We start from the raw sequence: 15,475 nt of genomic DNA, 5'->3' as shown, positions 1-15,475 counted from the left end.
CTTATGACTTACGAGGTCAAGCACCATATTTCATAGGGTTTAAAGAAATAAGTTGTTTCATAAAGTTATAAATATAATATTTACCTATACTTGAGTACTATGACCACCCCATAAAATTTTGGGAAATGCTGCTGAATTTATAGTCATTGGCCGAATATAAATCAGGAACGCTTATAGATCAAAAAGTTACCTTAAAGCTATTAACAAAAACACTCTGCGAATTCTGGAATACAAGCTTTGCACCAAACAAAAAACAATGCTTCGTAGTAGTAGTATTTATTATGTTTAAACATGATAGTTTTTTCCACAAAAGAATTATAAATAAAATATATAGTAATAAGTTAATATGAATACAATATATTTTTAAACTGCACAAAATAAATTTTAAGTTGATACAATTTTGTTCACTGAAAAGCAGCTACTATTTATTTTGGAATCACCATTATTATGTACGTGTGTAAATATTTATGTACATCAAAGCAAAAAAATATGATTTTAAATATAAGATTACTGAATTATATAACAAACCTTAAATTATTCAAAAAATTACCAGAAAATGTTAACAAATAAAGACATACAATGTAATGTAAGGAAATAATACACTTAGTCTTTTTCGAATTACATAATTTTCAATACATTTAAATGTATGTACAACGGTTAAACATATTCAACTTTGAGCTTTGGTCGATATATGTATATGTATGTATATATGTTTGACATGTAATGATTTGAAAGAAGGCTGAATATTACAAATTAGAAATTTCAACACATACATTACCACCACGAATAAACGCATGAAATGCATAGTAAGATTCATTCTTTTTAATTAGGTATGCTTATGCTGAAGGCACAAACTCCATAATTTTATAGGTGCAAAAAAAGATGTCACATCTGAGTTTGTTTAGCTGCAATACAATACTTATACAGTAAATAACGTATTTTTAAAATATAAGTGGGAAACATAATTATACATTTTGATGCTCTTTTAAATGATAATAAATACAATTTCGTATTTGCGAATGCTAGCTGTAGACATTTAAAAAATGGTTATGTTATGTGTGCGATTCTTTGAGGTGAATCCTCATAGAATTAGCAGATCATCATCATCGGGCTTTTTAACAGATTTTTTTTGGTTGTCTACTACACCGGCATTGGCGACACTGGTACTCGTGTTGGCTCCCGGTAAGTTGGGAAGATTTTCTGCAGCTGCCGCTCTCTCTTCCAAGAACTTATCAAACTCGGTGCTAGTTAAGGTTTCCTCAAAGCCTTCAGCGCCTTCCTTCTGTAATATCAATTTGTATATATATAAAGTCGTATGTATATATGTATGAACGTACATACATATAGAAAGTGTAAGGATAGAAAGCTTCTATAAATTGAAAAAAAATTTAAATAAAATAAAAATAAAAAAATACATAACACGAGATATTTGTTTTTTTTTTTTTAATTTGAATCTTTATATGTATATAATATACTAAACTTAAAAATAAAAGTTTAACCCGATTACTTACAGAACTGCCTAACCATGCCTCCATTTCATCAACTTCGGTTTCTCGAGCCGGCTTTGATTACGATATATTAAAAATACACAACCGAAAAATAATAAAATAAGCGATATAATTTTAATATAATAAAGCTATAAAAAATATGCATACATATAAATAAAAAACTTTTAATAAGCATATATATGTACACATTGGGGTCACTAGACCAAAAATTATTTTACAATTTTTACTCACTTTACTTATGACCGAAGTTTCCTTGGTTCTCTTGAAAGGTAAATTAATACTGCCAGCTGCCGCATCAACCGTGGGAATGTCTTTTAAAAGATCGCTTTTGCTGCGAAAGAATTTTCATTGATAAAATAAGCGAAAAACCAATGGATAATGGAAATAGTAAATAAATTAGTAAACAGATGTATTTTTTTTTTTAATTGTCCTAACTATCCTGATTTGCTCGTGTTTTTATTCCAGATTTATGGACTAGTTTCATATATATCTAAAAAAGCTGCCCTAAAAGTATGCCTTGGGATACCGTAACTATCCTACATAACAACTGTTTAACCAAATGTCATTTTGCAATTAGGATTTTGTTGTAGAAAAAGTAATATTTATAAATGCAATAATATTTTTTTAAAACGTATATATATTTTCGGTGAATTGCATTTACATACATAATTAATCGCACTTTATCAGAAAATCAGAAGTTATATTGCATTTTGACTTATGACATGGAACGGTTGCACTAGAATAATTTTTCCAAAAAACAAAATTGGGCATCCTACAATAGCACCATCGATATGCAATTATTGATAAAAATTAATACCTGCTATAGAAAATAAACATACAGTATTTAAAGTGTGGAGGTGAGAAAACTCACATGCCAGATTATCTCTATTTTTGTTGTTTTCAGCCATTATAAATTTAGATAGTTGCTTAGCCGGTTCTACGTTAACAGAACGAGGACTGTCACTTCAGCAGCCTTCCCAGTATATTTATGCTGCTACAACAACAATTGCTTGGGTCTATTATTTTTTTATAATAAAATACAAAAATACAAGCTGATGCGATATTTGCTTGCAACACTAGTGCCGCCTTTTCTTGAATTCTAACAATTTCTTAATATTACCTGCCAATTTAAGAAATTTCCATTTCAATAATATTCGAGCTTCCTTTCCAATGAATTCATTGAAATTTTCTGGCAATTGCATTGAAACTCAATCGGAAAATAACTACACAACCTGCTTATTAATTATCCAAACTAAATATGAATTAATTAGCTTGAATGAAAAAAGTACACAAACTTGACTCGCTTTTTAAGTAATATTAAAGCTGACAGCGTAAACGAGAAAATCAATAACCGCAAGCCGATTCGATTATCTCGCTTATGTGATAATATAAATAGTATTCAAATATAATAGTAATAAAAAAATATATCTACTTATTCGTGTCGGTCCGCGATTGAGCCAGCATGTCGAACTCATCAACATCTTTATTTTGGGGTTTAGCTGCGCCTGTATCTAAAAAACGAATATTAAGTTAGTCTACGAGTAATTGAAGTGAAATTAAAGCCCATTACTCATATAGTTGAATGAATTCGATAGCTTGTCGACCTTGGCATCCAGATCAATTAACCGTGGATCATTTGATACTGCACCAGCTTGTGAGGCACTAGATGAGGGCGGAGCACCAATTGCAGCGCCTAGTATAGCCGAAGGCGATGTAGCACTACTACTTGATCGGTTCTTTTCATATCGTTGATGACGTAAAAATAAGTTATTTAGTTCATCATTAAGGCGTAGTAACTCAGCAGTAAGTTCATCGTCGTTAATTCGTCCAATTAAATCCACAATTCGGCCCTGAATTTCTCTTCAAATTATCAATTTTAATTACATATGTGTTTAATGGTTAAATATAAGATCTCGCCTCATACTTGCAAGTGGCTGTTAATTCTGTTAACAAAGCATAGTCGTCCTGATCCTCCTGACCAGGTTTCAGCTCGGTAAGCATTTCACCCAATACAGACATATTATGTGCCACGATTTCCAACTCTGATTTTAATTTAGTCGTTTGTTCTGCACTTAAAACGGTGGGTCCATTGCTCTAAAGAGGAAATTCGCATGAAATCATATTTAAATTATATATTCTGTTTGATTTTACATGTGGAGCGATAGGCATGGCATGCTGTGGGGAAATTGTTTGCTGAACATGCTGCGGCGGTGGCTCGGGTACACTCTATAAATATATAATTATAATTAATAACATATATGCATACACGATCCTAAAGTTAGTTGCTTACACGCTGGGGTGTGTAAATTGGTGCCAAGTTTTCTATATCCGTCTGAGGGAATTCGATTCCCTTATTCTTCAACTCCATATACATTTGTGTAACGCCATTCAAATCAGGTTGATTCTTAAAAGCATCTGCCCAAATTTGAATTAGGCTTAATACTTTTTCTTGCATTACGGCTGGCGGATCATTTTTGGGTCCAATTAATTTGATCAGTTCCTGAATGAAATCTTTCTGAGCAACCAATACATGAAGTGCTTTACCACAGTTCTTCACGCAAGTCTCCAACACGGTTAAAGTATACATTATTACTTGATTATCTTTGCCAGCATTTTGCGAGAGTCTCTTCCGTATAGCCTTCATTGCATCACGTGCCGTATCCGAAGACTCGTTAATCATATCGCATATTTCCATATTCAAGGCCCAATTCTCGGAAGCCAAAGAGCTATCGGTAGCTTGCTCTAAAAAATAAAATCAGTGAAATTTTTAAAAGTGTACTTTTATTAAATCTAATTTTATATTCTTAAAATGCAAAAAGTACCCCCCTTTTATAAATCTAGTGTAAAAGTGATAAATACTATGGTAAATAGTGCAATTCATCAGTAAGTTTATTGTTGACATTAAGTTAGCATGAACGTGAGAAATTAAAGAATATGCACATGGATTTGCCATAACGGAATGGTTGGTGCGTAATTCGCCATTCGGAAGTGCGCAGGTCAGAAACCTCCGTGTATGAAACACCAAATGATAGAAATCGTGTTTTTTTATAATAGCGGTTGCCCCTCGGTAGGCAATGGTAAACTTCCGAGTGCATTTCTGCAATGAAAAAGCTCCTCATAAAAAATATCTGCCGTTCGGAGTCGGTTTAAAACTGTAGGTCCCTCCATTTGTGGAACAAATCAAGACGCACACCAAAAATTGGAGGAAGAGCTGGACCAAACACCCAAAAAGGGTGTAAGCTCTAATATACATATTACATATTTGAATATAATTATTTGTTAACTGATCTGTTGTTTATCTCTTATAACCTAATTTAACTGTTAGTTAAAAACAGTTTAACATGAGTTTTAAACTATTAACTTTAAATGTGAAGTGTTCTACAAAATTCGGTATGAAAACTGCCGATATTAATAGGTTCGAGAGGCCGAGGTAATAGATTCGTGTCGAATATTCAGTTCAATACATATATCTCCTTGCAATGCTACAGTTTCTTGAGAAGGTAAACATTTTATATTTAAAATAGCACTATATTGTTTTTGTTGTTGTAACAGTCTACTGCCCCTACCTAGTTCGGTTCGTTCATTAATTGTCGTCGTAGAAATATGAGTTAATTGGAAGATACAATTTTATTAAAAGTGAAATGTTATTTCAATTATTATATATGTAAGTGAAAATATTGCATATTTTGGTTATATTTTGATTTTTCACGGCAAAAAGAATGCTACATTGGCTATTAAAATAAGAACATACATATTTGATGTTTAGGGACATAAACGAAATGGTTTGCTAATTCAGCGATGTTAGAGCAACCACTAAATAAGTCCAATAAGTCTGACCAAACCACTTTTTCAATTCAATTTTTCAAGTTCAATTTTACTTTGCACATAAATTATATTATTTGAAAATCACCTGCAATGCTGGTTGTTAGACGTTCTTCTCTGACCCACATACACTCATGATTCTATACTCTTCATTTGTTCGGCCTAAATTGGCTTACGCCGCTGATATCTGGATACTGTATCACGCTATTCATATAAATCGATTGGAGAGAGTGCAGAAAATATTCCTACGTTTTGCTTTTCACCCCTTACATTTTTCTGAACCAATTTCATCTTATAATTTTCTTAGTCAGTCAGTTACTTTTGGCTTTTTCATTTCTTCTCGACATCCTTTCAGTTAAAATCGACTGCTTATCCCTTTTTGGGCTAATTGATTTTAACATGTAGAAATCTTCGCAGTTTCGATACTTTTCGTTGAAATTTATATTAAACGGTTAGCAATGCTAGTGCTCAAATTAATAGCGTTTTGACCGAGTTCCATTCTTTCTTGAATTGTATTGAATAGATTGAAGTATAATTTATTGTGAAATAATTTACCACAGAGGTATTGGAAATTATCCTTAAGCACATTGTACTAAACAAATAATTTATATTTTGTGATTTTATCTAACGTCTGTACCATTTAACTCTGGACATAGGTTTGTATAGGAAATAAATAATTGGAGATATAAATAAAAAGTGCAATTGGACCTGAAGTCGTCCACTGATCAAATTATGGCCCTAGTCGAAAAAAGGCAAAAAATTATTGATCGAAAGGGTATATATTATATGTATTGGAATTAATATTGTTCATTGGCATTTCACGACAACTGAGTTTCGCAACTTTTCCACAGGTGCTTATCTAAAGCAGTTAATTTGGGGTTAACTAAAGATACATAGATATACTTATGTATTGGTAAATGGGTGAAAGCGGATGCATAAGAATATTAAACAAAAAATGGATTTAAGAAATAATTATAAAAGAATTATCACGATAAGTATGTACCTCAAAAGCACAATAAAGTGCATTACTAACAAATCAGAAGTGTTTTTTTTTCTAGTTAATTTACATACCTCTGTGAAAGTCAGACTCACGTTTAAGAGAATTCAGATGATCTTGTCATACGTTTATCGTATTTCATTTTGGCATTTCGAGCTAAGTTTTTGCCTCTTTATTTATTAGATTAGCATATTTAGAATAGTAACAAAATCTGTATAGATAACGTCGGTTAAAGGGCTCCCTAGTGCATAACAAGCTCTGTGCGTGAGTCAACTATATTGGAATTTATTTCCATTATAGATTATAGTATGTGCATATGGATGTACAAATACATATGCACACAAATATTGCGAATTAAGCGTTTGAACAAAATACATTGTACAATACAACTTAACTGACAACTTATTGCTACATTTACACAAACTTTGATGCACTATTTTATATACTATTTCCATATATTATAGAATACACATTTGCCGACTTGCATATATATGTATATGCTTTTCATATAAGCATTGCGAAAAAAGTTATTGTATCTGCTACCAACCTCATTTCTTTTTATATTTTATAGACTATCAAATATTATATTCGCATGTAACAATCAAATTTGTTTTAATTACTGTTGGATACTTATCGCCTACCCTTTTTCTTATCTAAAACTCATATAATTAAATTACCTATTCGTTGTCCAATTGGCGTTGAAAATGGATTGTTAAAGAAGGATGCCATTTCTTTTTTTTAATTAGTACAAAGCGTTGAAACAGTATACTCGTATAATATTGGTTCTTCACTTTATTTTCAGTAAAAACATAAAACAGCACAGAAACACAATCACTTATTTTTTCTATATTTCTTTTCTTCACCACTTGGCCATTTAATCGTTTATCCCGAAATGACGTTCGTCAAATGACAAATAAGGCCTTTGTTTTTGTTTGCGTAGTGGACTGTGCTGCCATTTCATTTTAAAAAGATATGTGCTGACAAAAAAAACCTGCTGCAAGTAATCGGAAGAAATAAAAGATCATATAAGGTAATAGGTGCAAACACGTTTTTTAAATATTAAACAATTATTAAAATTTTTTTTTTGCGTACTTGTTAGCAACGTTGTAATATAAGCACGTATCAAAAGTTCTCTGTTTCAATAATTATAAACAGAAAATATAGCCGGTTACTTTTGACTTTAAAAGCTCCAGTGACATCTGTTGTGAATTTTTTCCTACTATACTGGCAGGCTTCACCGTCTTAGCTGTCAGTGTAGTGTAAGAACTAGGCCGAACAAAAAATTCTCTGAAATTGGAATTATTGGACTTATTCCTTTGCCATTAGCAATTAACGACTAGATCCTTAAGATGGCATGCAACGCAAATAAAGCGCCCTTCCTCCGTTCTATTGCAGTAAGTTTTATTAGAAATGAAGTAACATTTGCTAACCCAAAATTCTACAACCGTGGTTACGTAAAACTATTAACTTCCGTGTGCCATTTTGTACTTATGAAAAATTGTTTTTTATCGAATTACAGAAACGCGGTTTGGCCACAAACCAGTGTCCTCGTCCATTAGGCCATCCGGCTGAAGTTAAAACAACTGTGTTGAATAACAAATTGGTGGTTGCCACTGCTGAAGCTTCCCTGCCAATCACCCGTATATCCATAGTTTTCCGGTGAGTTGTCTCTTGAAAGATATTGGCATTGCCTTGTATTTGACTATATACTGTTTTAGTGCTGGGTCGCGCAATGAAAGCTATGAAAACCAGGGCGCTGCACATTTGTTGCGTACTGCCACTAATTTATCTACCAAAAACTCTACTGCTTTTGCTATAAATCGCCATATCCAACAAGTTGGTGGTAGCTTAAGTGCAACATCCGATCGGGAGTTAGTTGCATACACCGTTGAAACCACTTCGGACCAAATAGACACCGGATTGCGATACTTGCAGGATCTTGTTCAGCCTGCATTTAAGCCTTGGGAGCTTGCTGACAGTGTTCCAGTTATAAAAAATCAATTGGCATCTGTAACACCACAAGTAACTCATATCTGCTTAGTTTGAAAAATGTACTTTAATATTCCCAAAATTGTATGCAGGTGCGCGCTGTAGAGTTATTGCATAAGGCCGCTTTCCGTTCGGGTCTAGGTAACTCGATCTACATACCGAAATTCCAAATTGGAAAATTGTCAAGTGAATCACTGCTGCATTACGTTGCTAACAACTTTACTCCCAGCCGTTGCGCAGTTGTTGGAGTTGGTATCGACCACAACACACTGTCAGGTTTTGCTCAGAATCTGGAGTTGTCCTCAGAATCGGGAAAATCTGACTCTGCCGCATATTATGGTGGAGATGCTCGCAAGGATACAGCAGGAGTTATTTCTCATGTCGCTGTTGCTGGCCAAGGTGGTTCACTAATAAACCAAAAGGAGGCTTTAGCATTTGCTGTTTTAAAGGAAGCTGTAGGTGCTCCAGCTGCCACTAAACGAGGCAATGCTAGTGGTTCTTTCGGCAAAGCTTTGCAAGGCGCTGTAACTGACGCAGCCGTTTCGTTTTCTGCACTCAATGCATCTTACGCTGATGCTGGACTCTTCGGATTTTTGGTGTCTACCGATGTTCAGCACATTGGCAAGGTAAGTGATTTATTTAATAAAATTAATTTGAATATACATATATGTACGGAACTATATTTGTCAGGCGGTAGATGCTTTGACACGTGCTTTGAAATCGGGATCTGTATCAGCTAATGATATTAATCGTGGAAAAGCTCTGCTAAAATCTGCTTTGTTGGAAAGCTATTCTACAGACAGCTCTTTACTCCACGAAATTGGTGTACAGGGTGTCCATACTAAACAGGTGCAGAACATTGATGCCCTGTTAGCGGCTGTCGATAGCGTCACTCAGCAAGAAGTGCAGGAGGTAAAGTTATATGCAATTACTTTGATATAAAGCTAATTTAAAATTTTCCGTAACTAGGCTGCAAAGAAAGTGGGTTCATCGAAGCTGTCTGTTGGAGCCGTAGGCAATCTAGCCAACGTACCATACGCGTCAGATCTAGCTTAATTATGTAATAATATGAAATACTGATAAATTGTAAAAAACAAACTGTCGAAAAAGTGAGAATATGCGTTTTGCCCTTAGTAACCAAATACTTGAAGGGTGAATAAATTAGTCATTATCGTGTGCACTAATTTACATGGTTCAATTGTTATTTATGGGATAATTTAAACTTTTTTGTAGATATAAATGAGACAACAATTTTGAATTTAAACATGGAAGCCATTTAATGCTTACGTTTTTATCATGGTGATCTTCATTAGCTGGCAACGTTGACAATTTTTAAAACTTACCATCGAAATCCCGAGCCGATGGTCCTTAAAAAGCGATTACTCTAGTCAGGCTGTCCCTTGGATTTGAGAACACTCAACCCTCGGCCTACATAAACACAAGACCAAATTAATTGAAGTGGACAAGCATAGAAGAATGGTGGAAAATTGTCACCAAGTATTGATCTCTACAAATGTGTTATCGGTGATCATACGAGCGATATCCAATTCCATGCTTAAGCTTAACATATCGCCCATTTCGTGGAAGAACGTCATAACTCACACATTTTAGAAAAACGGTTTCAACGTTCTTTGTTTATAATCCCTCACTTTCATCTTGTGAGGTAATTTTAATCGGCATCATTTTCGCATATTAATCTATACATTATTTTAGGAGTAGTACACTCTTGCAGCAAATGAGCGGAATGCACAGCATTTGAAACAAATTGCCGCCCAGTATCTTCATTATTTTATGCTTTATTTAAGTAAAAAATTGAAAACTCCGATATAATTATGACAATCAGTAATATTTTTGAAATATTTATACAGTACCCGCTCATATATATAGACGCTCGATTTTATACGCACTCAATAGAGTGAACATCATCCTAACTTATTTTGTTTTTTTTGTCAAGTCTACTGTCGCTTGCTTTTAAGAAATTCGTAACGAAAATAGCAAAAAAGATTGTTACTATGGTTAATGGGAGGCACAAAAATGCGTAAAACAATGATGGACACGCAATTCAATATTTCCCGCAGATTAAGCGTAATGTGTGGAAATTAAAATAACAGCAATGATGATGCCTTTTATAAAATCATAAAATGGGCTGACGGAAATTATACAACAGATGAAATTCAAATATAACTAAACGCCAGTAAAAAAACACAGTTAACATAACTTCCTAATATTCAGTAAAATCTTCATATATTTTAAAATTGCAACTGTGAAACAAAGTTTATGTTTGTACACTATTACAATGCATTTTTCAATAAAAATGTTTTTAGTTCTTAAAACACAATTTTGCAAGTTATCATATAAGAGATAAAATGGTAAATATACATTTAATTTAATCTCATATATATGAGCTTTCGATAAAGTAGATATGTCATGCTGGCCTGCTGTGGAAAATAAAGAATGTACTGCCAACAAAATGTTTTAATATCTTAAAAACCTACCTGTCTGAGCGCTATTTTCGCATCAGGTACGAAGATGAGTTCTCTGAACTGAAAGAGATAAAAGCTGGTGTGCCGCAAGGAAGTGTGCTTGGACCTCTTCTCTATCTACTTTTTACTTACGACCTGCCAAACAGCAGAAATTGCTTTATAGCAACATTTGCTGATGACACTGCAATACTAACCGTCGGAAAGACAGAAATAGAGTCTACTACACAACTTCAGCTTGCTATCAATAAAATATACAATTGGACAGAAAGACCAACTACCTGCCAATATACATAAACAGCATTAAAGTACCATACTCTAATACAGCAAAGTATCTAGGTATGACGCTCGACACGAAACTTAGGTGGAGTGCGCACGTGAAAAAGAAAAGAGAAGAACTGGACCTAAAATTCCAAAATATGCATTGGCTAATGGGTAAGCAATCAGCGTTATCCGCACACAATAAGATACTGCTTTACAAATAAATTCTCAAACCTATCTGGACCTATGGGATTCAGCTATGGGGTTGCACCAGCTATACTAACACAGCGCATATACAAAGATTTCAGACTAAGGCACTCAAGCATGCAGTTTGTGCTCCATGGTATATTAGGACGCAAGATCTAGAACGTGACCTCAATATTGATTCGGTTACGGCAACCATAAAGAAATTTGCAAAGTCGCACGCAGAGCGACTAAGCAAGCATGTGAACAATGAAGCCTTGATTCTTAACGATAATACAAAATGGAAACGAAGGCTCAAACGTAAAAAACCTCTAGATTTAAACTAATAAATAAATAAAAATCAGTTAAAAGTATGAATTGTATTTTGCTGAGGATTAACTCAAATTATTTGTTGTAACAAAACTCCACAAAAATTGCTCGTTAGTATAAATATGTAATGTTATACTAGTTGCAATGAAAATACTAATAATAAAAAAAATATATATATATATATATGAACAATTCGTTTATATGAACAGACCCTGTCTGAATTAGTTCACTAAACGAGCGGGTCCCGTACTTTATTTTCCTGTTGGCAGCGAAATGTATCAATGTATCGTTGCATCTCTATTTCACCATCTATCATCTACTTCATATCTAACATTTCAATTCTTAATTTCGGTAATATGAACGTGCTACTTCTTTCCGCTTTATTTAGGTTATTTACAAATGTAGTTCTTATACTTTCTAATTGACTCCCTTGACTCTTGATTTCGCTTCAACGTTAAACATAAAAAAGGTGTTTATCTTATCACACGTTTTGGAAAATATTTTCCACTTTAATATGCGTTCACAAATTAAACGACTGCCACAATAATAATGGCAACAAACAAAACAATTATTATCAACCAGTAGCCTGAAAGAAGAGAAATTTTATAATTTTTTTATTTTTATTTTTGCTGTGAATAAACTGCTGTATCAAGCCTACCCCATGTGCTATCCCTTCGATCTACTTCGCTGATATTGCCTGTTTCAACATGTACATGCGCATCAACCCTTTCCATAGTATCTGCCAAATTATCTAGTATATCTGAAAATTTAATAAATTTAGCAACCCGTTAACACCTCAGATATTAGAATTACCATTTTGGTTTCCTACTTCTTGACCTAATTGTGAAGCGAGATTTTTTTGTCTCGAGATTGTTTGAGATAAAATCTCTAAACCTCGATTTTGCCTCTCCAGAATGTCGATTTGCCGCTGTTTCAAAGCGTTGACATCACTTACATTGTTTGTTGGAAATGCATTTTCAGTTGAGCCGCCAGCTCTATCAGTATCGACGGGCGATTGAGCAAACAGTTCCGCCCGCTCCCAATTTGTGTCTTGCGTTATTTTCCGATGTACTTGTGCAAGCTGTGTTTGAAGTGCATCCACTTGTTGCTTTCTGAGAATAACCTCTTCAGGAGCTCTACATAAAAATAAAAATTTAGTTAAGAAGAGCTAAATTTTAAAACCTAAAAACCCATAGACAATGAGAGGTATAAGTTGTGACATCAGACGGACGGACATAGCTAACCATGGATTTCAATATTTATGTCGAATATAAAGGAGGTGGGAAACAATAGGAGTAATAATTTTGGACGATTTTTATTAAGTTACACGAGATACACGAGATACACGTATTTAGTTAAAAATGGATGTATTAGTGCTCATATTTAAACATTTTTCTTTTCTTTTGAGTTTATCACTTTTACCAAATTTGAATCATTTTGATTTGTTTACAAAGAGATATCACATTTTTTTCTTTTGTAAAAAAGAAGGGTGTGGGTGGGTATGTTCATAGGTTTCGCCGCCTCCCGGCTCGTCAGGAGGCACCTCTTCAATTACTACGACGAGATCAAGGACAAAACAAATCGACAACTACTATGCCGGACAGTGTCTAGACAGACAATTAACGACATTCATCGGGAGACACTACCACCTCCTTCAGCTTTCGACTCGCGAATGCCGTAGTCCAACCACCACCCAGAGCAGATGAAGAGCTCCAGCTACCCCGAGATACTCGTGCAACCCTAGCATAATTACGTTCTGGATACTGTAGCAGGTTAGACTTCTACCTATCCAGAATTGAAACCGAAATACTAAACATATGTCCGGCATGTGAAGCAACCAAGCACGACACTAACCACCTTTTCACATCCCCCATCAAACCCACTCTTCTAACACCCCTCTCCCTCTGAACCCAACCTGTCGAAACAGCAAGTTTTCTGAGCCTGCCGTAAGATGAGCTAGACGAAGGCGATCGGTAATCTACACTACACATCTAAGTATACTGCTACAACATCAGCAACATAGGTTTCGCCTTTTTGAGCTGAAATACCTTAGCTTGTTCTGGAGTAATAGCTTGTAACATTAGATGGGAGAGCAAAGCACTGCCTAATTTCCTAAATATTATTCGCGTTGTATTTTTTTTGTTCATCGTTTGTACCAAATTTGAGTAATTTTTTTCTTTTGTGAAAATTACCGTGTGACGTATGCTCAGTTGTTACTTATCGGAATGACGAGGGTTCTCTCGACTGCCGTATCAGTAAACCAGGCAAGCTTACTGCGCTGAATCTCACCCTCATAAGGAGTAATATGTGCCTAAGTTTCATTGATATATTATATATTAATTGTTGCTGGAGTTATCATGCGCACGGACTGGCAGGCGAACATACGTGATTAAATCGACTTCCTAATCGTTCCCAGCATTTTGGTATATAAATATCGAAATATATCTCAATTCATTTATGCTGTTACATACAAACGATATGTGAACAAAATTAGAATAAGCTTGGGCATTCTGGATGCAATTAGATAAATAAGGAGTTATAAATTGTATTTAACCAAACCATACATTGACTGGGCATCCTCCAGTAAGCGCAGCTTCTGTTTAAGTTCTTTTACTTCACCCTCGAACTGTTTTAGTTCAGTCTGTATTGCGGCTGTAAGGCGGTTGTATTGTACCGAATTTTTTTGGCCTTTTTCGCGCTTTGCCAATTTCAGTTTAATTGATTCACTAAGCGTTGAACATGCTTCGCATTCTCTTGACCTGCAATTGATCAAATCTATAAATTAATTTATCAGCGACGTACTTTTTAGTAACATTACCATGAGTCAACTTCTAGGAGCGACATTTTTAATTATTCATATAAATCTGATTTTGTATCCTATAAAAACTACCGAATATAGTTCATAGAGTGATACTTTAAAATATAAATATTAAAGCTTTTGTTATTTTTTAATGATTAATTTGATTATGAAAATAAAAATACTGCCTTCTGAATGTTTATCACTATGTTTTTAATCATATGATATAGAGCTGTAGAACGAAAATCGATAATACTTTGTAGTTATCGTGTTTTATTTTGTTATCGATGTTATTCCAATTATGATTTAAGCAAAGCGTATTCATTAATAGATCTGCTCTGGATTTTGGTAAAGGGCACAATTCTCAGCGATTTGTGCCTAGTCCGTAGGTGTGATCGTCGTACTGTTAACGTGCGAAACAAAAAAGCGGATGACACGAAGAAACAGGGTTGGATGAAAGAATGGTTGTAAATTAGGAGCAATCATTTTCATTTTAAGTTATAAGAAAATATGGAAATGAGTGCTCCAGAGGAGTATACATTTTTTTATTAACATTGTCATTTTTTGGATTTCTTGGCCAGTAAAAAAATGAGAAAATCCACTAAACAAATCATATTTTTCTGATTCCATGTCGTTCGCATACTTTGTGACGTTCTCTGCTTTGTGTTTGCTCAGTCACAAGTTTGCTTTTAGTGTGCTTCCGAACTGTCCTAACTCTTTTTCCGTCCCAAACCAAAAGTAACAAATCGGACAAAAAATTTAAGTCTGTATATTTATAGAAAACAAATAAAGACATTAAAAAATACGCACAAATAAAGAAAATCATCACTGTGCTTTACATCTTTCAGACAAAATGAAGCGAAGACAATCTTTTATCTTTGCCTTAAAAAATACTGACAATTTGGCATAATCATCAATAATTAATAATTAACAATAGCTTCCCCATTTTCTGAAAAGTCTGAAAACTAGAGAGCGCGTTAAGCATTCGACACGAATCTTTGAAGTTGCTCTTAGTGAAAAATTAAATATTTAGATAGATATAATTAAAAAATAAATAAATAATTGGCGCGTACACTTCTGTTAGGTTTTTGGCCTCATCCTATTTGTG

General features: G+C 34.1%; 3 protein-coding genes across 4 annotated transcripts; 1 reads left to right on the top strand and 2 right to left on the bottom strand.

Moving 5' to 3' along the window:
- Window positions 1-260: 260 nt before the first annotated feature.
- LOC128859775 (TOM1-like protein 2) lies at window positions 261-7,235 on the bottom strand. 2 transcript variants are annotated; one of them, XM_054096848.1, is made up of 9 exons: window positions 7,005-7,235; window positions 3,799-4,250; window positions 3,660-3,734; window positions 3,433-3,602; window positions 3,079-3,368; window positions 2,941-3,019; window positions 1,740-1,839; window positions 1,512-1,562; window positions 261-1,282 (listed from the first exon to the last, which is right to left on the bottom strand). In XM_054096848.1, the coding sequence occupies exons 1-9, from the start codon at window positions 7,054-7,056 to the stop codon at window positions 1,082-1,084; spliced, it is 1,470 nt and encodes a 489-aa protein (XP_053952823.1). In that variant the 5' UTR covers window positions 7,057-7,235; the 3' UTR covers window positions 261-1,081. The 2 variants fall into 2 exon arrangements, with proteins under 2 accessions (XP_053952823.1, XP_053952824.1); XM_054096849.1 differs by lacking the exon at window positions 1,512-1,562.
- A 325-nt stretch (window positions 7,236-7,560) lies between these two features.
- On the top strand, window positions 7,561-9,504 carry LOC128859773 (cytochrome b-c1 complex subunit 2, mitochondrial). Its single transcript, XM_054096846.1, has 6 exons — window positions 7,561-7,721; window positions 7,847-7,986; window positions 8,046-8,349; window positions 8,409-8,942; window positions 9,007-9,228; window positions 9,286-9,504. Exons 1-6 carry the CDS (start codon window positions 7,677-7,679, stop codon window positions 9,370-9,372), a joined length of 1,332 nt encoding a protein of 443 aa, XP_053952821.1. The 5' UTR covers window positions 7,561-7,676; the 3' UTR covers window positions 9,373-9,504.
- Window positions 9,505-11,591: 2,087 nt separating this feature from the next.
- LOC128859774 (syntaxin-8) lies at window positions 11,592-14,591 on the bottom strand. Its single transcript, XM_054096847.1, has 5 exons — window positions 14,389-14,591; window positions 14,135-14,329; window positions 12,384-12,706; window positions 12,229-12,330; window positions 11,592-12,156 (listed from the first exon to the last, which is right to left on the bottom strand). The coding sequence occupies exons 1-5, from the start codon at window positions 14,412-14,414 to the stop codon at window positions 12,098-12,100; spliced, it is 705 nt and encodes a 234-aa protein (XP_053952822.1). The 5' UTR covers window positions 14,415-14,591; the 3' UTR covers window positions 11,592-12,097.
- Between the last annotated feature and the right edge of the window lie 884 nt (window positions 14,592-15,475).

This window comes from Anastrepha ludens, chromosome 4 (genome assembly GCF_028408465.1).
Source record: "Anastrepha ludens isolate Willacy chromosome 4, idAnaLude1.1, whole genome shotgun sequence".
Classification (NCBI taxonomy): Eukaryota; Metazoa; Arthropoda; class Insecta; order Diptera; family Tephritidae; genus Anastrepha; species Anastrepha ludens.
This window is presented reverse-complemented; position numbering and strand designations above follow the sequence as displayed.

Coding starts and splice junctions, on each gene's coding strand:
- LOC128859775 (XM_054096848.1), bottom strand. CDS start 7,056: ATGGCATCCTTCTTTAACAATCCATTTTCAACGCCAATTGGACAACGA. Junction 4,251..7,004: donor GCCAATTGGACAACGAATAG/GTAATTTAATTA, acceptor TTTATTTTTTAG/AGCAAGCTACCGATAGCTCT. Junction 1,283..1,511: donor AGGCATGGTTAGGCAGTTCT/GTAAGTAATCGG, acceptor TTGATATTACAG/AAGGAAGGCGCTGAAGGCTT.
- LOC128859773 (XM_054096846.1), top strand. CDS start 7,677: ATGGCATGCAACGCAAATAAAGCGCCCTTCCTCCGTTCTATTGCA. Junction 7,722..7,846: donor CCTTCCTCCGTTCTATTGCA/GTAAGTTTTATT, acceptor ATCGAATTACAG/AAACGCGGTTTGGCCACAAA. Junction 8,350..8,408: donor TGGCATCTGTAACACCACAA/GTAACTCATATC, acceptor AATTGTATGCAG/GTGCGCGCTGTAGAGTTATT.
- LOC128859774 (XM_054096847.1), bottom strand. CDS start 14,414: ATGTCGCTCCTAGAAGTTGACTCATG. Junction 12,331..12,383: donor AGAAGTAGGAAACCAAAATG/GTAATTCTAATA, acceptor TTAAATTTTCAG/ATATACTAGATAATTTGGCA. Junction 12,157..12,228: donor TCGAAGGGATAGCACATGGG/GTAGGCTTGATA, acceptor CTCTTCTTTCAG/GCTACTGGTTGATAATAATT.